At 49.1% G+C, this 22,983-nt stretch overlaps 2 protein-coding genes and 1 long non-coding RNA gene across 5 annotated transcripts; 1 reads left to right on the top strand and 2 right to left on the bottom strand.

Moving 5' to 3' along the window:
• Window positions 1–162: 162 nt before the first annotated feature.
• Window positions 163–10,680, bottom strand: KHK (ketohexokinase). 3 transcript variants are annotated; one of them, XM_036748879.1, is made up of 8 exons: window positions 10,294–10,430; window positions 7,866–7,982; window positions 5,153–5,287; window positions 3,329–3,401; window positions 2,546–2,692; window positions 970–1,058; window positions 582–739; window positions 163–459 (listed from the first exon to the last, which is right to left on the bottom strand). In XM_036748879.1, exons 1-8 carry the CDS (start codon window positions 10,383–10,385, stop codon window positions 374–376), a joined length of 897 nt encoding a protein of 298 aa, XP_036604774.1. In that variant the 5' UTR covers window positions 10,386–10,430; the 3' UTR covers window positions 163–373. The 3 variants fall into 3 exon arrangements, with proteins under 3 accessions (XP_036604774.1, XP_036604773.1, XP_036604775.1); XM_036748878.1 differs by lacking the exon at window positions 5,153–5,287 and adding an exon at window positions 4,830–4,964 and having other exon boundaries at window positions 10,294–10,412; XM_036748880.1 differs by lacking the exon at window positions 5,153–5,287 and having other exon boundaries at window positions 10,294–10,680.
• A 163-nt stretch (window positions 10,681–10,843) lies between these two features.
• Window positions 10,844–19,951, top strand: LOC118843022. Its single transcript, XR_005009892.1, has 3 exons — window positions 10,844–10,974; window positions 19,326–19,437; window positions 19,595–19,951. It is a non-coding gene; the product is annotated as an uncharacterized LOC118843022 (long non-coding RNA).
• EMILIN1 (elastin microfibril interfacer 1) lies at window positions 11,003–22,161 on the bottom strand. Its single transcript, XM_036750394.1, has 8 exons — window positions 21,826–22,161; window positions 20,199–20,324; window positions 19,416–19,630; window positions 16,438–18,348; window positions 14,124–14,240; window positions 12,395–12,412; window positions 12,046–12,183; window positions 11,003–11,803 (listed from the first exon to the last, which is right to left on the bottom strand). Exons 1-8 carry the CDS (start codon window positions 21,990–21,992, stop codon window positions 11,466–11,468), a joined length of 3,030 nt encoding a protein of 1,009 aa, XP_036606289.1. The 5' UTR covers window positions 21,993–22,161; the 3' UTR covers window positions 11,003–11,465.
• Window positions 22,162–22,983: the final 822 nt, after the last annotated feature.

The following is a 22,983-nucleotide window of genomic DNA, read 5'->3' as shown; positions in this document are numbered from 1 at the left end:
CACAGAGCACATACCAAGGCATTTCTCCTGCAGGTGGCTCTAGCCTGGGGGAGATTCACAGCACGATGAATGTGAGCACATCACATACAACCCTGCAACATCTCTAGAGGGCCTCCAGCCTCAGCCAGATTCAATCCCTGCAAGACACTGAAGGCCAGAAGCTGGCTTGGGTGGAAGAATGTTTATTTGGTTTGAAGATGGAGATAGTGGAGAACCAAGGTGTGGAGGGGCTAAGGAGCCCCAGCCCAGGCTGCACCTGCTCTGCAATCTGGATGGTCCCCAACACCAAGGCAGGCAGAGACACCCAGCAATGCCCTGGCTTCCTTACTCCCCTGGAGCCGGCTGAGGTTGTGCCTTCTGAGGTCTGGTGCCTTCACACGATTCCATCGTAGCCTTGTATCCCACACTTCTTGCCTGCTATTTGGCAACCAAAAGTCAATGCCTCCTGCATGCTTTTCCCTGGAAGAAGGATGAATAGCTCAGTGGCTCTCACTGAGCATCCACCTGAAGAGTCCTCAAGTTTCACCATCATAGCCCTTCACTCCACCCTCCAAAGTCGCTAGCTGGATGGCAGCACTCACCCTGGGAAAGGCTGAAGATGACAGAGGCATTGAAGGTGTCTCCAGCTCCCAGGGTGTCTACCACTTGGGGTGGCGGGAACGCATCAGAGTGCAGGAGCCGTCCATCGGGGCCCAATGCATCTGCCCCCTCCTCTGCCCACGCACATACTAGCATAGCCCTAAAGAATACTCCATTCAGCACAAGGAGAAACCCAAGAGAACTCAAATATGGGAAGAAAGCCCAGAGATAAAGGCAAGGCAGAGTATTTCACAACCACAGACTTTCATGCATCATCCTGGATACCAAGCACACACACCAACCCCTCCTTTGCCCAATGGCCCTAGCTTATTACAAAGGACCAGGAATCACTAAGGAGCCCCATCCTGCTCCAGACCATTCCCAGCTCACCCTTTCCCTACACGGCTGTACAACCCCTTTAGGGTTTCAGCTGCTGACCGAAACCCCATGTGCTTGGCCACGTCCTTGCTGACAAAAACCTAGTAAAAGAGGAGACAGGTGAAAGGATTAGTTAACCTAACACCAACCCCCCAACCCTGTCCCTGTCTACTCAACCAATGCATTCCTGGCCTATCCCCAGCTCACCCTGTGCCAACGTCTGTACAATCTTAGCCCTGGCCAATCCTGTATAATGGGAGCTAACAGGATGAAACAGAAAGGCCATTGGACTGGAAATCAAAAATCCTGGGCTCAAGTTCTGTCTCTGAGGCTTGAGATCTTTCTGAACCTCAGTTCCCTTATCTGTGAAATGGAGATGGCTATGTTTGGCACACTTATGTCACAGGGTTGTAGTGATTATCAAAGGATACATATATGAAAGCAATTCCTGAAACATGAAAAACATTATGCAAACATTAGGTTTTATTATTAGTTTGTGATTATAGTTTATTACTACTACCAAGTGTGTGCGTGTGCGCGCGCGTGCGTGTGTGTAGGGGTGGCTAAGGGGCTGAGGTGGACTTCTTGACCTGTCCAGTTAATAAGTAGTCATACGCAGTGGCCAAAGGACACCATGGCCTTTCTGCAGGTACAGACCTCAGAATAATTCAACACATATTTACTCAGTCTACTAAGTGCCAGACATTGGGGATACAAAGACAAAAAAAATGAAATGGTCCTTGCCCTTAAAAAGCTTAAATTTTACTGGCAGAGAGAGGTAGCTCCTCAGACAGCAGTACTCAGGCCAGCTCCTAGGCCTTCTGGGGGTGGGGGGGAATCCTGAGATATTCGGGGGTGGGGCATGCATTGGAGGAGAAAGAGATGAACTCAGTTCCTTCTAGATCTGTTAGGATGTTGGCAGAACAGATTAGGGCCCCCAGGTTAGTCCACTATACTAAGCACCCCCCGGATCTGGGGCAGAAATTGTCTCCACTTTTTGGTGGCTGGAAATCATCCCCAATATGAACAATCTGGCCCATGATGCTGGCTGCCACTCCTTTCCCCACCCCTCCTCACCCCCAATCCTGCAAGCTGCCTGACCTCCAGGGGATGGTAATGTCACCAAGAGTGGAACTCTGTGGCACACAAATCCTGGTCTGCATTTAGTGGGTAGAGATACTGGGCACTCCCAAGGGGCAGCACATCATTAATATGCCAAAGGTCAACCTGAGGGTCATTTGTTTGGTACCAGCAACCCTGCTCTTCCTCCTCTGATTCTCCCTCTCCCAAACAGTACAGGATCATAGATTTAGAGCTGGAGGGTACCTTACAGACTCTCTATAGATGAGGAACTGAGGCCAAGAGAGATTTAAGTGACTTGCCCAGGGTCACACGTCCTACTGGGCTGGATCTGAAGCAATCCAGGTCTTTTTGACTCCAAACCCAGCACTCTGTCCACTATCTCTATTTCCCACGGCCTGTCTGCAGGATGACGGTGTTCCCAGGTCACTTGGGCTGCCAGCAGCAGAGGATGTAAGGAGAACTTGGTGCTAGCACAGGCCATGGTGGAACCTCCTGAGGCACTCACCACATCCCCATAGGTAAAGAGCTGGTATAACTCTTCCCTGGGTTTCTCCACCTCCACAGATATCTTGATCTGCTGCTCTCGGGGAAGCCTCTTGTTGTGCTGCTCTATCCGCTGCAGCATCTTGACCTGCTCAGATGCATTCCGGCCCTGGGTAGGGGGAGGAAACGAGGAGAGAGGAAATCAGACTATCCCCCTGCAGAACAGTGGCACAGAGCTTGTGTCTCCAACTTCAGCTCTCAGGGGCAACCCAGTGACAAATTGTCTAATGGGAGCCCTTGAGAGAGGGAGGATCACAGTTGGAGGGCCGGGCAACTGGCCTAGAACTTTAATCTGATCACAGGACGACTGCCACCAGCCCTCCAAAGGCTGCCAAGTATGGCAAGATGAGCCCCAGAAGGCCTCAACAAGGAACTAGGTTGTATGGGCATCAACTAAGATCAGCTCTGAGCTCTCTGCTCCTCCTACCAACATAAAAGCAAGTAGCCAGATACCAGTTTAGAATCAAAAGTCTTCCCCTGGCAAACCTTACCTGAGTGTCCAAACTCAAGTTTCACTGATTTCAGACTCAAGACATGAGGCTTTTAGAGGTATAATTCCTAATAATTTCATTCTTGATCCCTAGGGGATCCAAGACCCAAGACTAGTTAGCCCTCACCACAGATCATAGACACATAGACAATAAATGGCCAGCAGACAAAGAAGTCCCTGGGTCTGTGTTCTTGGGAAAGAATGAGAGAATGGAAAGTGTCAGCCTGAGTCTCTAGAGACTTGAGTAGGGCTTACCTCAAAGTGGATCCACTTGTACCGCTTCAGATCAACCTTTTCAAAGTCCTCTGCAGACACGTCTGGCAAGTTTCTGAATGGCAAGCAAAGGATGGAGTGGAGGGATAATCAGAGAAGCTGGAAGGCTCTGGTCTTCCACCCTAGTGCTGCACTGCAGCATAGCCCAAAAATGTTAATCAACAGCACACTGCTGAAAGATCACTCTCTCCAAAAAGATGCTCGAGAATGAAGGAGTGGAGAGAACCCATTATTTTGAACCTTCCTGCCAAGGTGGGGTGACCCTATATCTGGGCTGGCATTTACCTTAATAAGGCATTAAATTCAGAATGTAGTGTTCTGAATTGTAAACCAGGCATCTTAGGAGGTCCCCACAGATCATCTCTAGCTCTTTGAGGGAGGACCCATTAAGGACTGGAGAATCCCTGAAATGGATGGCCGTTTGCTATGGGTTACCTAGGCAGCGGTTAAAGCTCATCTTCAGGTAAGAGGATCTAAGTTAATATTTGACTATCCCTGGGGCCCTGAGCATGAATGCTCCTGATGGGAAGCTATGATACATTACCCCATCTAACCTTCAGGCATGTGATAAGCTCTGGATAGGTAAAAGTGACCTCGATGGGAGTCTCTGAATTTCTACCTACTTAACCCTGGCTCAGCCCAGGGTCTCACATTCCTCCCCAACACTTTTGAATATATGTTGGGGAGTGGGGTGAGGAAAGACCAGCTGGAGGATCTTCCTGAGCTCTAGATATTAACAACAAATACAATCCCACTCATAGTCAGTCCACCCTCCTAGAAGGCAGAACTTAGAGAGAGAGAGACTTTCTCCCATCTCTAAGGCAGCGGTTGTCCAACTCAGGCAGTCTACAGGACAGCTCTCATTCTCCAATCCTGGGGATCCTGAGGCAATTACCAGCAGCCAGTACTAAGCCCAAGGAAGGGAGGATGCCTCTGCCTCCAGAACCCTCTGTGCCGAGCACAATGATAAAGCATGGTCTCTTCTATGAGAGCTCTCTCTATGGGCATCCCAATCTCAGCTGGGTATCAGGACGCAGGGAACACAGTTCTGGGACTGGCCCTGTCTACTAAGAATGAGGGGAATGGGCTGATCTCCCCCAAACTGGATGGGCACATTGCCCTCCATTACATAACACTCCCTTCCCCACGCCCATCTGGCTTTAAGATAATTTTTCTTTACCCAAATGCAGGGGCTGATTAGCTAATTATGAAGGAATCAGAATGCAAATTAAATTACTTAAGTGCCCATCCATCCACAGTGCTAAGCAAAGGCCAAACCACCAGGTTTAGCAACATCCGCTCACTCCCCCCCACCGCAACTTCGACCTAATTAGAGATAATTCCAAATCACTTTCTGGCTCATCATAAGGGCAATTACAAGCAACAGGAAAGGCCAGGGAAGTGGACAGCAGAGATGCCCACATCGGCCTGTGATGGAAGAAAGAGGAGCTGATTGGTGGGTTGTGCCAGGGACTAGTCTTACGTGTCATAGAGGACAATGGTACGGGAACCACTGGAGTTGTTGACGATGCAGCAGGAGCAAGGTGTTTCTCCCTTGTTCTGCCATGCCACCTGTGACACGTCCACGCCCCGATACTTAAAGTCAGTCACGAGGAAGCTTGGGGTGGAGCATGAGGTCATGGGATGTAGGGGGGAGGGGGAGACACACGTTAGAGCCTATGAATGGCACAGCCCTCCCATGGTGACTGGAAGCATGCCTTAGAACACCTGGGGTACTGTCCGGCACGAGAAGAGTCCTGGCCTAGTCCTGAGCACATCTTTGTTGACAGGAACAGATGTACACACCTGTTAGCGTGCAGGATGGTACGGCTGCCAGTGGCTGCACTGATGATTACAGTGGAGATGGGGACGGAGCCCACACGCTGGGGGACTGTGTAGCGCAGATCCACAGAGTATCGGCGAAGGTCATCCAAGACAAAGCTGCCAGGTGTGGGGGAGTACCACACTGGGGAGCAGTTTGACAAAGGGCCTGGGGGCAGGAGGGGAGCTGACAGGAACACTTGGGGCCCTGGAAAGCAGGTGAAGGATAGGAGAGCAAGAAGCACAGGCAAAGACAAGGGGAAGGAAGCCTAACCCCTGACCCTGGAACCACCCCAGGTCACATAAGAGGCAGGAAGGAACAGATGTGGAAGCAGCAAAATATGTGTATGGAGAGGGGTAGTGGGGAGGGTAGTTAGGACAACTTTCCTTAGGGAACCTCACTTACACAAAACAAAATCTGAACTCTTCCTTTAGTTCCTACAGTCTAGAGAATCATAAGACCAAAGAATACTAGAGCTGAGAGGAAAATTGTCTATCCAAACTTCCTCATCTTACAAAAAAAGAAACTGAGGCTCAGAGACATTTCAAACAAAATAACAGCTAATATTTACACAGCACTTACTATGTGCCAGGTACTGCGCTAAGCGCTTTACAATTATATTTGATCCTTATGACAACCCTGGGAGTTAAGTGCTATGATTATCCTCATTTTACAGAGGAGGAAACTGAGGCAAGCCAAAGTGAAGCTACTTGCCCAGGATCACACAGCTAGTAAGTGTGTAAGACCATATCTGAACTTGGGGTTCTGACTCTAGGCCTGGCTCTCTAGCCACTGAGCCACCTAGCTGCCTCATGTACTCCTGAGCCAACAGGAACTGTCACAGTCCCGCTCTGTGCTAAAACCTGAGCAGAATTAATGATTAATGATCCAAGTGATACTTTGTCCCCCACCTTGAATCCACATGAACACCCTGATGGTACTCAGGCAGGACACTGCCACTCCATTTTGGGATACTCAGGTCCCAGTTAGAAGTTCCCCTACCCCCAGTGGTTGACATTTTTGTGTTACACAATTATTTCTAGAGTCTCATCAGCACAAAAATTTTGCCTATGGCCCTGTACCATAAAGTCCCTTTCAAGCCCTACAATTCCAGAATTCTATTCATTTCCATTTCCTTCTCGACCATATCCCTCAGGAGGCACCAGCTCTCCACGAAGCTGCTATTTCTTCCTTCTCCCCTACAGTGCCTGGTAATATTGGCAACACCCCTCCTCCCCACCCCTATCCCCCACACATTTTAAGCAGGCAGCTACTAGACTAGCTGCATTACTGAGGACAGTTAGTATCATCTGCTTCAAAACTCCCGTCCAACTGGAAGCAGTCCAGACCAGGCCTTCTAGTCTAAGGGCCCAGAACAGAGAGAGTTGCAAGCCCCTCTCTAGCCCCCAAGGAGCTTTGGATCTTTTCTGATCTTCATGATTTTCTAGGAACCCCCAGAAGCTCCAACAGCCAGAGTGAGCCTGGCCCTAAACCTATAGCTTTGGTAAGAAATTAGCAAGTTGAACCTGACACCTTGAACTCACTTCCCTATTGGTCACTACTCATTTAAGATTTCCCAGGCCGTCTCATGCATGTGGCATTATATCCAAAGCACTGAGATCCCTAGTGAGATGAACATTTCAGTCACACTGGGGGTACAAAGGGCTGGTGCACCACAGCTCAGTAACCTGGCAGCTTGCCCCGCTGCCCACAATGGGCAAAGTTTGGGCCTCACCTTCACGATAAACACTCGCTGAATCTGCAGAGCCTAGGGCCAAAGGGCTCCTGGGTACTTGCAGTGCCCAACAAAGGGACAGTGTGGACCACATGCTGCACTAATGGCCAGCTGACAGTGGGGAGATGCGTAAGGTACAGTTACAGCTTTACTGTGTACTTTCAGCGGTGCAGAACACTCAGCAGCAGGATGAACTAAATGTGTATTTAGCAAAGAGGAACCGTCTTGAAAAACTGCCTTTGTCTCCCCCCTTGGCCTCTTTCAGATATTCACACTCAGGGACCATGAAGAGAGGAAAGGGAGGGTGAGTTCGTAAGGTTCTTTCTGCCCTAATCCAAGCGTATGATATTCATTCAAGTGTAATATAATCATTCATTGCAACAATAATTTATTAAGTGCCTACTGCATACCAAGCGTGGTGCTAGGCACTAGTGATACAGAGACAAAAAAAAAGTCCTTGCTTCAGGAAGCCTACATTCTATTAGGTAAAGATAGCTTTAAAAATGGTAGAAAAGCATGTTGATTGGTGTGAAAGGAAGCAAGGAAATGGAAAACAGGAGGGAAAAACCAGCAGCAGGGAAGAGCCAAGGAAACAAGCAAGGGCAAAAGACTAGATATCTCTGGAAATGAAGCCTTATTAAGCAGAAGACTCTAATTAAACATTCCGGAGCTAAAACCTCATACTTATAATTCTCAACAGGGACATTTTTTCCTCCCATCTCCCCTCCCCACTTAAAGCTACCGATGGACCTTAGACATTGTTTAATTCAATTTTTTCATTTTAAAGATAAGACTAAGGTCCAGAAATAGCAACTGAAATCCTTGAGCGAGCAGAACCCATTGCCAATCTTTGGGGACCATTCTTTTCCCTCTCCTCTATTTGGAGCTTCAGTAATGTATCTCTCTCCAGCAGTATTGCAGAGGCTAACTTTCCTAATAGTCTGGGTTTTCTCCATACTCACTCAGCAACATGCCCAGGAGCCAAGGAGCCCATGAAAGCACAAGGAGCTCCTAGGAGGGAAAGGATGGTGCAAGAGTTGGAGGCATTGCCACCACGCTGCCATCGTTGGGTCAGGCACCTGAAAGGAAAATGAGGGCCACTATTATCTTCAAAACCTAGAACATTAAGCCCATACATCCCAACCCTTACTCTCTGAGGGCAGAGACTGTTCCATTTTTGTCTTTATAGCTCCAGCACCTAGCACAGCCTGCAACACAGTAGGTGTTTAATAAATGCATGTTGAACAAATGAATCTTTTACTAGATGAGAGCGGTGAAGCTAAACACAGAAAAGGGCTCAGGTCTCCACCCTCACTACAGCTCCTAATGCAGTTGGGCTCAACACATTCTTCCATGGACTCCAGGGTCAATTTCCCCCAGCACATGCAGAGGAATTAGCTGCATGCCTCCTACTGACATCAAGTGTGATAATCAGAAACCCAATAATCTGGTCAAGTCCCTGGTGTTTGGCGTGTCCTCACTTTCCCTTATTTCCTCCACATATGATGAACCACATCCTTCCATGAATAAAGCTACAACTGGATTGTAACATTAGCCTCTTCATCAACCCCAGTATATTGAAAGAATCAAAACTACTTCAAAAAAGGTAAAGATGTCAAATTTACAATTAAACGATTTTTCCTTGGAAGAATATGAATCAGTAATATAAACTAAAGTTTAAAACATTTAAGATTAGAAACTACAGCCTAAGAACAGTAATTTTTTAGTTTGTAGATGAAAAGGTTGAAAGGTGACCTACCTGTGAAGTGTCAAGTTTACAACATGTTATCAGATGGAAGATGGTAACCAGTTGTTCTCTGTCTTCATAGAAGACTGAACAAGAGAACACTAGCTCAAATTGCATTTGAAGGGATTTAGATTAGTGAGAACACTGCCTATATTGCTTGCAGATTGCCTTTTATTTTTAAAACTCTTTTTACATTTTCTCCTTAATACAACCCTAAGAATTAGGTATAACAATGATCTCTATTTTAAAGAAAAAGAAATTGAGAGGTTATGGTCAGTTAGTGGCCTTGAAGCCTAGGCCTCTTGACTCCCAAGTCAGGCTTGAAATGCCTTGAAAATGCCAGGCTTGATAAGCAGGGAATTAACATTAAAAAAGGTTCTGGAATCATATTCGGAATTCATATCTCTCTGGACAGGGAGAGATACGTAGACCAGCTTTAGGACAGGCTAATCATAGAATCATCAATTTAGAACTGAAAAGATCTTGGATATCTAGTTCAATATTCTCAACTTACAGATGAGGAAATGAAGGTCCAGAAAAGTTAAATAACTTGACTTGTCCATGAGCACAAAGGTAGTAAGCCAGAATTCAAATCCAGGTTTCCTGACTCTAAAATCCAACCTGCTTTCTACTATACCATGCTTCCCTGGGAGAGCCCGACTGGGATTCTATGCTGAAAGTGACAATGGTGTTGGACAGTGGAGGTCTTAATCATGCTAACTGACTGATATCGCCAAGATCATTTTCTCCAACTACCCTGTTGGTAAATTCCTCAGAGATGGGTCTACCTTCTCTAATGGGGCCAAACAGTCATTCATTCATGAGGCATCATAGACCTCAAGTGACTGTGAGAATACCATCTCCCTACAACTACCTTATGCCAGAACTCCAAGCAGAAGCCACCCACAGCTTCTCTGTGTTTCTCTCTCAAAATCCTGACTGCAAAGATACAGTGAATGTGTAACCTCAAAAATCAAGAGTTTGGGTGAATGTCTCATGGACCTAGAACTGAAAGAGATCTTCAAGGTCATTTAGTCGACCTTTCTGATTTTACATAGGAGGAAACTGAGGTGCATAGGACAGCGACTTGTCCAAGTTTACCCACGTAGTTATGCTGGAATTCAAACTGTCTAGTAACCCCTAGTTCAGGGCATTTTTTTTTTGCACTTAATAGTATTTATTTTTTCCAATTACATGTAAAGATAGGTTTCAACATTCATTTTTGTAAGATTTTGAGTTCCAAATTTTTCTCCCTCCCTTACCTCTCCCGTCCCCAAAACAGCAAGCAATCTGATATAGGTTATAACACAGACAATCATGCTAAACGTATTTTCATCAGGACACTTTCAATGACATCCTGTTGCCTCTCATCCGAACGGACCAGGCCAAAGCCAGAGTGGCTATGGGGGTCTCCCTACTGCAATCCCGGGGAAGGACTGGAAATTTCAAGAGTTCGGGGAAATGACCACCTTGGGCAAAAAGATGCTCAGTCCATCGGAAACCCCAGCGTCCCTAGTCACCCCTGCAGAGCTTGTTTCTCCAGGTGCTCATTCTCGCACGCACCCCCAGACACCAGGGCCTTCCCCCTCGCGAGGAGGGGGGAGGGGAGAGGCGGCACGCGTGGGCCGACCCGAGCCCCTTACCTGCTGTCCGTGTCCTCCTCGGGGTACTTGTCCACGACATTGATGATGTCTAGCACCACGAGCCCCACGCACAGGATCTGCTTCTCTTCCATGAGCTCGGCTATGCTCTAGCCTCCCGCAGCCCGCACCGCCTCTTATCGCCGGGGTTTCCCCGGCTCCGCCCCCCGGGAGCTCCTCCCCCAACCCCACCACCTCCTGGCCTCAGCTCTGCGCCAGGAGGCCCCAACCCTCGGCCGCGTTTTCTGGCCAGTCCTTCCTGGGTGGGGGAAAGCAGGGGCGAAGGCACTGGGGCCGAATGCTTTGCCAGCGCACCGCTGCAGCGTACGAACCCCGGCTTCGGCTTCTGTCCTGACCCGCGCCCTCCTGGCCCTCCTCCAATCACAGAGGGACACTCACCCCACGTGAGAAAACAAACACCCGCTTCCGCAGCCCACGTGATCCCCAGAGGAAGGTCCGCTAGGAGGGAGGCGCCCCCTGGTGAGCATCTCGGAAGTCCCCAGCAGCCCTGGGGAGGCTTTCCCATGGCCAGACACCGGGGCTTTGGCTAGGATCAGGACCCCGGACAGCAAGCGTCCCCGCCACCTGACCCCGCGTCACCCAGGGTCCCCCTGCAGCTCACAACTAGGGATAAAGCCCTCCCTTCGGCGCCTCCCTCTACTGCCCCTCCGCCTCGCCTCGCACGTGAGTCAGGACCCGACTTATTTTCTTAAAAAAAAAAAAAAGTCTTTATTCCTGAATAGTTTAGTACGGGGAGGGGGGCGGGGTAGTGGACTGGGCCGGACCTCGGCCGCCTAGCCAGGGGTAGGAAAATGGGGGGGGTGGGGAGATGGGGTGGGGCAGGAGGGCCCTGCTCAGCCCCAGACCGACACGTGAGGTGGGTGCTTAGGGTGCTTAGGGTGCCTAAGGGCAGAGGCCCTGGATTCCCGGAGAGGCTGGGGTTATGGTCCAAGGTCACGGGCGCCTGAGGCTGTGCTGGTCAGTCCGGGAGATGTCTCCACTGTGTGGGTGGCCGAGGGCCAAGTAAACGCAGGCACGGGGCGGGGGGGGGGGGGCAAAGGCCCTCCCCCAGTGAGGAAGCCCTCCTGCCGCAGCCCGCCCTCCCCCGCACCTTCCTTCCCCCTGACAGCCGGGCGGAGGCCAAGCCTTCTTGGGGTGTCGGGCGCCAGGGCCCTCTAGTCGTTTTCATAACCCAGGTCCTCGTAGAGCAGGGCTCCGCTGAAGAGCGTCAGCGGCTCCTCCGAGTGCGCCAGCTGCCCCCTCACGAGGTCGATGCAGACCGTGTCTCCAGCCTGCAGTGGCAGGATCAGGCTGAAGACCCCCAAGGCGCCCGAGCTGGGCTGACTCTCCACCACCGGCTTATTTTCGAGCCCCTCGGGCTCATAGCCGCCTGAGTCGATGCGGGCTATGCCCAGGTTGGAGCGGGACAGCACGGCCTCCACCTTTTCATGACGGTGCCCAGTGAGCACGGCGCTCAGCAAATAGCGGCCAGCCTGGGGCGCGGTGAATATGCCTGGTCAGAGGGGCAGGGAGAGACGGACGGGGTCAGCAAGGTGAAGGGCAACAAATGGGACAGGAAAACCGATCGAAGCCCCTACGGGGAAAACTCTTAGTTCAGGACTTCTAGGCAAACGTGGGGTCCATATTTTGCTGGGTTCCCGGTACTCCCAGACTGCAATAACCATCTGAAATCTACAAACATCCCATCCCTATTCCCCCAACTCTCCCCTCCCCCACCCACCATCCTCCCCTTACCAGTCTCTGGGTCATAGTAGCCTCCATCGTTGAGTAAGACCTTGTCGAAGGGAATTGTGCCTGGTTCTGTACGGGGTGAACTCAGCGCGGCTGAGAAAGACACTCGAGGTATAGGAGCTGCTGCTGCACCTTCCAAACCTGGCGGTGGGGAATAGGGAAAGTGGTCACTAGAGCTAAGATACTGATGTCATACCTACATCACTCTCTTCTACTCTACCAGCTCAGTTTTGCAACCTTCTACTCAGTTAAATGCCGATTCTGTTTTAGCCCTTCGCACTTGATTTGTTGCCCATTGAATTAACGACTTGCTGTAGAAAAGGAAGAAACTTCTTCAAAAAAGAATACATACCCTGTTCACCTGGAAGACCTGTAGGAGAAGGAGATGTACTAATTAGGAGCAGCACAGCATAAGTTCATTTATTCAACAAAAAGTAAAACACCTACTTCTGGCCTAAGCAGAATAACTGGGGAAGAGAGATTGAAAACTCCCAGTCCTCCATCTTTTAACTCTCTTGAAGAATCTTTCCTTTTCCAGCAACCTAAGTCATGCTTCCAGATTTCAAGGGTCTGTGATTTTTTTCAGTGTGGGGGCTCCCTCTACCAACCCAGGCTGCAACCTCTTTATGACTCATAAAATGTCTTGTCCTCTAGGATTGGGATGCTTTTGTTTTTGTCTTTGTCTCTTTTTTATCTTAAACAGTTCCAGGAGCTTAATAAATACCTGTTGACTGAATAACATAATAGATGTGGAAGTAACTGACAAATTCATCAGTATTTGGCCGACATAGTGAAGAGCCTCTTTACAACAGCTAGACTGATCCTTGAACAACAGACATGGGAAATCCTGCACCAAACCAATCAAATTGTCCTCAGCTTCACAGGGTTTGTCAGAAGCTTTTCTTTACTGGTAGAGCTTTCCGGAATTCTTGCCACAATACAATGAGGCATCAGGGGAGGTTGTCATTAATACAAAAATAATAGGAATTTGCTTGTTATGTAGTTGACTCAAAGAATATCCAAATTGGATAGATCACAGGTGTAGAGCTGGAAGGACCATAGAGGTCATCCAATCTAACTGTCATTTTAGAGAAGGAAAATGTCTTGTGGGTATCAGTTGAAGGAAGAAGAAAAGACTTAGTGAGGGACATGATAGCTTTCTTCGGGTGTTTGAAGAGTTGTCATTTGGAGCAGGGATTAAACTTGTTGTTTAGATCCAGAGGGCAAAATCGGAAACAATGGGTACCAGTTGTAAGGAGGCAAATTTAGGCTGATGTCAGGAAAAACTTCCTAATGATGAGAGCTGTTCTCCTTTCAGTGGAAGTCTTCAAGCAGAGGTTGGATGACACCTTGTTGGGTAAGTTATAGTAGAGATTCTTTTTGTGTCTGAGTTGGGCTAGATGGCTGCTGAGGTCCTTTCCAACTTTCAAAGTTGGTATTATGTGAAACTCAGATTAAGTGACTTGTTCAATGTCACACAGCTAAGAGTGGCAGAGTGGAGATGTGAATTCCCAGTCATGAGTCCCAATACAGTGCTCTTTCAGTTATACTGAGCAGTATCTTACGGGGTGTCAGAGCACATTTAGGCCAACCTCACACATGCATCATGAATTCCCTCAACAGCATCCTGACAAATAGGACATTCAACCCATTTTGAAGACTTCCAAAAAGCTCTATTCAATCAACAAGTGTTTATTAAGCTCACTCATTAAAGTGTGTGTGTATGTGGATTACTCACACACACACACATATATGTGTATATATATATATATATAATATATGTAAATAAGAAATACCTAGATGATCCACGCAGAATAGAAAGGACCCTACTGTCTTTTGAGACTGCCCATTCTACTTTGAGACAGCCCTTGTTGGAAGTTTCTCCTCATATTGAGCCAAAATCTACCTCCCTATAATTTCTACCCACTCTTCTTAGTTCTGCCTTCTGGGACCAAACATTAGGATGCCTAGAAATGGCCTTAGTCACTGAGTTCTTTTCTCTGCTACATAGTAGTAAGCTAGAAAAATTATAGGTTGGACACTATCTTGGTCAAACTAATTTTGAATAAAATGTCACACACCTGGTGGTCCTATGGGTCCTTCTTTGCCATCTTTTCCAGGTAGTCCAGGGGGTCCCATAGGGCCTGGAGGCCCAGGCTTTCCAACAGGGCCTGGTGGCCCAATCTCCCCTGCTGGCCCTGTAAGAATGAAGCTAGAGTGAAGTGAAGCAATGGGAGGGGTTGCACAGGGCAAAAGAAGGTGAGGGCTAGAGAGACCAGAGCTGAGAAGTGGCCTGGAGGCAGCCAAGGGGGAGACAGGACAGGCATAGCCTATGCAGACTGAGGAGTGTATTAAGAAATAGGTGAGAAGTGTGTGATGGTTAGGGATGCTCAACCTACATACCATATCTAGTCCACACAGGCCAAAGACAGCACATGAGCTGATTTTCAGTGGCATATGGACTGGCTTTTTGACTGCTTGCCTACTGCTACAATATGGGTCACTAGATCTGGTACAAGAGGTGATTTGAGGTCATCACCTTCTCTTCCAAGCCCCATCTCCCAACCCCTGCTTGTACCCTTGATTCCATTCCCTCAAATCACTTCTTAGTCCTTGCCCCTTTAATTATGTTTCTATAATCTTTAGTTTTTCATTGTCTATCAATTCCTTCTCTGCTGCCAACAAACATGTCCAGATTTCCTTCATTCTTAAAAAAAATATTTTTTTGCCATACTTTCATGGAATCCTCATATCTTGTCTCCCTTCCACGGCTAAATTCCTAGGGGGAAAAGACCCATCTCAATCCCTTCATTTTCTCTCCTTCTACTCGCTTCTTTACTCCTTTCCATTTGGCTTTGGTCATCTCTGTCCCCTCCCCCTCACATACACTTGAATGAAAGTGCTCTAAGATTGCCAGTGATTTTTAAATTGCTAACCCCCACAGTCTCTGCTCAGTTGTCACCTGTCTCCACCTCTCTGCAGTGTTTGACACTGTTGAACATCTCTCTCTTCTTGGATTCCCTCTCCTCCCTGGGTTTTATGATGTTCTTCTCTCCTGGCTCTCTTCACTGGCTGCTCCTTTTTAATCTCCTTTGCTGGATCTTAATCCATATCCCTCTCCTTTTGCATGGGGTATACCAGAAAATTCAGTGCTGGACCCTTTTGTCTTCTATCTCTACACTCTTTTGATGATTGCATCAACTTCCATGGATTCAACTATCATTTCTATGCAAATGATTCCAACACTTAAGTACATAGTTTTCAGTCTCTTTCCTGAACTCCAATCTCAAATCATCAACTGCCTTCTAGACACATTCAACTACAGTAGTGTCCCGTAGATGTCTCAAACTTAACATGTCCAAAATGAAACTCATTTTATTTCCCCATGAGCTCACTACTCTTCCAAACTTCCACATTTTCTTTTTTCTTTGTAAAACTTCCCCCTTTCTATGAGGGGTATCACCATCCTTTCAGTCACCCTGTTTTTCTGCCTGAAAGCCATACTTGTTTCCCCTTTCCCTTACCTGCTATATCTAATCAGTTGCCAAGTCTTGCCACCACAGCCATCTCTCTCACATCTGTTCCCTTCTCTCCATTTGCACAGCCACTACCATAGTTCTGGTCCATCTTCTCTTTCTTGGACTATTGTAGCAGCAACCTAATTAATCTCCAAAACTGATTACTTTCTTCTTCAATCCATCCTCTACCAAGCTGTCAAATTAATATTCTTAAAGCCCTGTCATTTCCTTGTTCAAGAAGTTATAGTGACTCCTTATTGCCTCGAGAACAAAATACATACTCTTCTCTTTGGCATTTAAAGCCCCTCACAGTCTGACTCCTTACCTCTTTCTAGGCTGCTTTCACCTTGCACACACCCCAACGTCCAGCCAAATTGGCCTCCTTGCTATTCACTATAGATGGTGTTTCTCTCTTGCCTGCAAAGACACAGGCTGTCCACATACTTGGTTGGAACGCAGTTTCTCCTCACCTCCACTTCTTGGAAACCTCCCCTTCAAGTCAGCTCAGGTGCCACCTTCTTTCCACATGAGACCTTTTCCTGATTCTCTCAGAATTACTTGGTGAATTTTTTGTATTTGCTTATTTGTGTCCATGTCATTTCCTCCCACTAGAATGTAAATTCCTTGAGGAAAGGGATTTTTTTTTTTTTTTTGCTTAAGAGGCACAATAAATGTTCGATTTGAATCGAATGCCTCAAGGATAGAGACTGTGATCCTGGCACAGCACTTCTGAAAGAGGAGCAGCCTGTTCTAGGGGAGTTGGGGAGGATAGGAGGTATAGATGAGAGATGAGGTGGATACAGGGGATCCCAGGAAAAGGAGACCTCCCAAACAGTCACATCCTTCCCCCTCCATCCCTCTCTCAAAGGGTTCTTACCAGAGAGGTCACTTTGGCTAAGCTCATGTAGCTGTTCTTCCAGAAGAAGGAGAGAGCTGTTGAGGGCTCCCAGCCTTCGGCCAAGGCCAGCTTGACCTCCCAGCAGTTTCTCCAGCAGGGCAGCTTGGTTTTGGCTAGTGCTGTTGGTTTCCCGTAAGCCAGCCCAAAGGGCAGCCACATGATTTGAAAGCCCTTCTCGCAGCCCCCGCAATCCTCCAGCCACTGTGTCCAGTCGCTCACATATGCCTTCGATCCGGGTCAGTCGTCCTTCAAGGTTTGGGCACTGCCCGACTTGAGTTTGCCCGTCTTCTAGAATGCGCAGTCGTTCTTCACTCTCTGTTGCATGCTCCGTGGCCTCCTGTTGTAATCGATTGATCTCAGAGATGATCCTATCCTTGGTGACTCCCAGGTCAGCCAGGTCTGCCCCCTGGCCCTCCACTGCCGTCTGTAGCTCCCTCAATGAGTCATTGAGGGAACTGAAGGTAAGGATGACTTCGGAGAGTTCCCCTTGCATTGCCCGAAGGGCTGCTCCTGAACTGCCCCCGAAAACACTGAACCCATCCAGTGGGCCCCGCCCAGGCCCCCCCACTCCCGCACTGCTCCCAGGGTCTCCTGGGGGCAACAGAGGGCAGGAACAGTGCTCTACTCCTTCTCTTAACCGGTTTAACTCCTCCTGAAGTTCACTGCAGCCCAGGCAATCCCCTCCTCTAGCCTGCATCCTCTCCTCCAACTGGGTTAGCCTCCCAGTTGTTTGGTTCAACTGAAGTAGTAAGTCCCCAGGCCCTTCACCTTGCATACCCAGCTGTTCCCTCATCCGCCCCATTTCACCTTCTAGTCCATCCAGAGCTGCCTGTAAAGCCTCTCCAGCCACTCCCATCTTGTGTAAGCTGGAACCCACCAGCCTCAGTTGGCCCTCATTGTCCAGGATCCTCCGTTCCAAGTCACTGAGGATGGCACTGATTTGTGACTCTTGAGTCCCTGGGTAAACAGTGCAGAGCTGCCCACAAGCCTGCACAGCCCCTTCCACCCGCTCCTCTAGCACATGGAGCCGGGAGTCTAGTTCCTGGCTCAAGTTAGCCAGTCTTCTTTCTAGCCTAGTGAGCTGCCCCTTGGCTCCCTGAAGCCAGTGGCCCAGGCCTCCCGGGGCGGTGTGGCTACCTTCTACCTTCTCAGATGGGCCCAGGGTAGAATTAAACTGATTTTCCAGCCATGAGAGGCGAGTGGCCAGACTGGTATAGCCAGGGGGATGGCCTCCCTGCCCAGCTGCACCCTCGAGCTCTCCCCCTCTCCGACCACTCAGCACATGCACAGAGCCAGCCACCACGTCCAACCGACGCTCCACGTCCCCCAGCCTCTGGCCTAGCTCGGGAGCACAGCAGCCTGCAGAAGGCACCCAGCCCCCTGCCAGCTGCCGGTGCAACTCCTGCCTAGCTTCCCTCTGTTGTTGCTCTACGGAACCAAGGAGTTTCTCCAATTCATGGAGGCGTTCCTGGTCCTCCTGGTATTGCCTGCGGAAGCCATCCAGTCCGTCCGTGCAGCTGGAGCAGGATTCCTGCAGCCTCTGCTCCATCTCCTGAAGCAGCTTCTCTGCTGGAGATTGGTTGGTCAGGTCAGGACCCGGAACACCACCTCCATTGTGGAACAGACCCAGTTCCCTGTCATGGGTGGAGATGCGATTATCCAATAGCTGCAGCTGGTGCTGGATCTCGTTGAGGGTCTCCTGCACCCCAGGCTGGGCAGCTGCATCAGCAGGTGGGCGTCTTCCATTAAATGCTGTCTCCACAGCCTGTTGGACATCCTCGGCCAGGCGTCCACTCAGTCCCTGAAGGGTGCTCTGGAGCCCTTGTAGTTCCTTTGACATGCTTTGTACTTTCTCCTCTAGCTGCTTTAACTTCTCGGAGTCCCCAGGACCTAGAAAAGGGGTTAGAGTGAGGATTGTAACCAAACAAGCTAGAGAAGGAAAATCAGTGATTCTGTTCTAGTTCCAACTTGTTTCCAGGTGAATCTAGATACCTCATGGAGGCAGCTAGTTGGCTCAGCAGATAGCTCTATCTAGCTGGGCTTAAGAGTCAGGAAGACCTGAGTTCATATCCAGTCTCAGACACTAACTGTGTGACCCTGGGCAAATCACTTAGCCTGTTTTCCTTAATCTACTGGAGAAGGAAATGGCAAACTACTCCAATATCTTTGCCAACAAAACCCCACATAGGGTCATCAAGAGTCAGACATGACTAAACATCTTTTTCCCCCCATCTTCCAGAAATAGAAAAATAAAGTCAGGCACTTCATGGAAAGCTTACTGATTTGTTTTTGTTAGGTAGGATGTACATCAGAAAGTTGGTACTCAGTAATAATTATTATCAAGAGGAAAGGAAGTAAAGCTCAGCCTGAAGGGACCATCATGCATATAAGAGAGATGCTCAAAGCACTGAATGTTATTATATCATGGGAACTAAGGTCTCCAAAGGCCACATTGTACCTTGTAGTCTTATGTGCATGCAAGGACTTGTAGTCTCCGCAGATCAACTCAGTAGAGTTGGGACGTTAGTATGTCTTTCGTTGGCCTCTTTGTAGAAGAGACATTCTCATTTTAAGGGTCATCTGTGTCACCCACCAGGGGCCCTGGCCAATGAGAGTATTTATCCCCATAGATCCAGAGTGTGTGCTCTGTTGGATCACCCCTCACCCACTAAAGGGGATTGCTTTACCTCCCTGACTACCATGCACAAACACACACACACACACACACACACACACACACACACAGACAAATACATATAACTGTTTGCTTCTGGGGTTTTGGAGTGGGGTAGACAGTCTTCGAGGAAGACTATTACCTATCAGGCTCATTTTATGCCTACTTTAAAATTTTTTTTTTCTGTTTTCAGGAGTAATGGCCCTGCCTCCAGGTATCTGGCCCCACATTATCCAGACAGGCCTACTCTATCTTCTTTTCCCTTTTTATTCCTGGTACCTACCTTCTCCTCCAAGTCCACTCAGGTAACTGCCAGCACTGGACCCCGAGAGATTGGGACGGGCTATATGAGGCTGAGGGTGGGGCGTGGTAGTGCCCAGAGCTGGAGTTGGCCCCTCACTACAGTCCTCACCCCCAAAACCCTGGCAGCACCGCCATTCCATATCTGTCACTGTTTTATAGGCTACTCTGTATCGAGGGCGGAGGAAGCTTCGATACCTAAGGGAGAGAGAAGTTGGGATAGAAGGAAATGTCAGACATATCATAGACTTTCCTGTACCATTAGTCATCTTTTTCTGTGAGTATGCTTGACTTTCTGAGGAGAGTTGATTCAGCTTTATACAGCTTTTTTATCTAGGAGCGCCTAGCACAGAATTTGGTCAGTAGACATGTGCTGTTGATGGCTGCTTCTCTTTTTTTCTTAAATCACCAGCCTTGTGAGGAAGTTTGGCATAGTCTCCAGTTGATTCCTAGATCCCTGCAAGAGAGCCTGTGAGCTTTACCCACCCTTCACTGGTTTTTCCTCCTGTGTCCTGGTTCAGTCCCAGATCTGGTTTCACAAAACAGAAAGCAGCACAAGGGGGCAGCAAGATGTCCCTGAGTGGGTTCCCAGCTCAATCTCTCTGGCCTATATTTCCAGCTCACCACTAACTCTCAATGGCTCTGACCTCCACTTCCAGGCTCAGTCCCATATTGTTTCTTTGGCCTTGAGTCAAATTCCCTGGTTTCGCCATCTTGGTCTGGTCTCCCACCCCCAGTCTCCATTTTCCTGGTCCAGGGAACTCACGTGATAGTTCGGGGACACTGGGGCTGGCCCCAGCCACAGGCCTGGTAGTCAGGTTTGACAAAGGTCTCCACCCCGTCTTCCAGTACACAGCTCACTGTCCGAGTGACCACGTAGGCACACCAGTTCCTGCAGGCATAACCATCAGGGCCTGAGTACTGGAACCCCAGGTGGAAGGCAGAGAGATAGAGCTACACAGAGGCAGGGCCTTGTCCATTGGCCTCCCTCCCTGTGCCTTCTTGATCAGTAATAGATCATGGAAGAACTTTTTAGAATGGAGAAGCACAGAACAGGAAAAGTTAGTGCCTTTTGACATCCAGAAAGTACTCCTAATGTAGATGGGAGCACAGAGGAGGCAGGGTTTGCATCCATTTGCTTATGTATAGATGTGTCTATCCATATGTGTCGCCATGTGTCTGGGAATCTGTGTGTTTGCATATAAATGCTCATGGGCATAGAATTATAAATGGAGCCGTTTAATTTTAGGACTTTGAATGTTTAACACCTCCTAAGAACTATGAATGCTGGAGTATGTACATGTGTTTATATCTGTAAGTTTCTCTATGTGAGTTTGTTTATATGAGTGAGATCTGTCCTGCCGGATGTTGCCCTAGGACCTTCAGGGGAAAAGGGTAAGGGCTTTTCCCTTTTTCTGCTAGGCACAGCCTAGGACTGATAAGGATAATGAGGGCATTCACTAGTAGTTTACTCACCACTCCCTTCCCACTCCCCCCCACACACACACACACACACACACACACACACACACACACACACACACACACACACACACCCTTTCTAGTTTTCAGTAGTCCCACATTCCTGACCCCCACCCCATCTATATAGGGCTCCTGATCTGTGACAGGATGGAGTCGGGGTCAGAAGAGCAAAGGGGATAGCAAGGAGAATAGGGTCAGTAACAGATTAAATAGCGGGAGTGGTGGTGGAGGGAGGCAATTGAGTCGATGAAAAAGAACAAAAGGGTAGAAATGAATGCAGGGGCTGTTCTTTCTGATCCTGGCCTCCCTGCCCTACTACGTGCAGTGAGTAGTCTTTTTCAGAGTATGTAGAGCCCTTGTTGCCCAGGGCCTGTGGGTGGGCTAGGGGAACCAGAAGCTAGAGAGTGAGGATGTCCCAGCAAAGTAAGGCCTCTGGAAGCAGCCAAGCCTGATATGGTCCCAGAGCAGAGAACCCTTGGTAGGGAGCTAGGGGGCCAACATCTCTGGGTTGCCTTTAAACAATTCAATCAAGGTTATTTCTAACGTGAAATTTTTTAATATATGTTTTTCCAATTACAGGTAAAAACATTTTTTAACATTTGTTTTTTGAGTTCCAAATTCTCTTCCTCCCTCCCCTCCCTTTCTTGAGAAGGAAGTAATTTGATATAGATTATATATTTGCAGTCATGTGAAACATCAGGTTTATTTCTAAACTCAAAACTTTATAAACCTGGCAGGCAAGACTGGGTGAAGGTCAATGAATGCATGGGGTGGTCTGGATGTATAGTTTTTGTCCCACCCCTCACCCCACCCAAGTCTCTGTTTCATTCTTCTGGGGAAAAGGTGGTAGAAAAGTTGGGGGGAAAGTACTTGCGGAGTAGACGGGGCTGGGGGTCAATGGGGCCTCTTACCTGTGGCGACTGGCTGGGCGGTGGACACTCTGAGCCTGTGGCCCCCCAGGACTGAGGGACCGGGCCCCAGTGTAGAGGCTGTAGCCCCGGGATGGGTAGCTCGCAGCCCAGGCTGCCCCAGCCAGCAAGCAGCAGAGGCAACAGCTCCAGAGTGAGGTGGGGGCCATGCTGGGGGAGGCTCCACTCTGTGCCCAGCCTCAGCTGCACATCCCAGCCCAGCTGGCTGCTTCTTCCTCAATCCCAGGGGGATCCTGACGCTCCCCAAGAAAGAGCTACCTCCACCCAGAAGGATAGAGAACCCCTGTCCCCCCTTCCTCACCCCAGCTTCCTGCCTGCCAGAAGTTTTTTAGAGCCTCACGCCCCCTCCTTATCCTTCCCCTATCCTGATCCTTCCCCCCTCCTCTTTCTGTTCCTCCCTCTCTTCTTTCCGCTCTCCTCTCCTCTCCTCTTCAGAAGAGTCTGTTCTTTTTGCACCTAGTCCCACAGTTCTTCTTTACCTATTTGGGTCTGTCTCCTCAAGCCCCTCTCCCTGGCCCCCTCACAGCCCTCTCCTTGATCCCCACTCTTCTGGATTTTCTTGCCACCTTCTTTGCCCCATTCCTTGCTCACTGGTTCCTCTGGGATGATGAGGCTGTGCCCCTGTGGCGACTCTGAGTGAGGGTGGCTGTGTGGGGCGGGCCCTGGCCTCCTGCCTCTCTCCCTCCCCTCCCCCCAGTCTGACTGGAGGTCCAGCCTACCACCCCCCCACCCCCCCTTCCAGCAGCTCCACATCTGCTTCTTGTTAACGCCGGGAAGGAGAAAAAAAAAGGGGGGGTGAAACAGAAATGTGGAGTTGCCGCCGGGCAGGGGGCCAACCGCTCAGACAGGGCCATATGGAGCCAGGGCCAGAGCTGGGGCGGGAGAAACCTGGGGCCAGCCACTCATATAGGGAGTCAGAGCAGCAGGAGCAAGAGCTATTCTGGGGATTGACTCTGGGATCAGGGGCGGCCACGACTGGGGGAGGCATACTTGGAAGAGGTGGGAAAGGGTCTGGGGAACTTGTGTCATGGCCAGGACATAGAGGAAAAAGAAGGAATCTGGATCGAAGAAAGAACCTAGCTAGTCCCTATGGGTGTCTTTGGTCACTTAAGCCTCTCTTAGCCTCAGTTCAATCCATTG

The sequence above is a fragment of the Trichosurus vulpecula genome, chromosome 3 (genome assembly GCF_011100635.1).
Source record: "Trichosurus vulpecula isolate mTriVul1 chromosome 3, mTriVul1.pri, whole genome shotgun sequence".
Lineage (NCBI taxonomy): Eukaryota > Metazoa > Chordata > Mammalia > Diprotodontia > Phalangeridae > Trichosurus > Trichosurus vulpecula.
The sequence above is the reverse complement of the archived record's forward strand: the minus strand, read 5'-3'. Positions and strand labels throughout refer to the sequence as shown.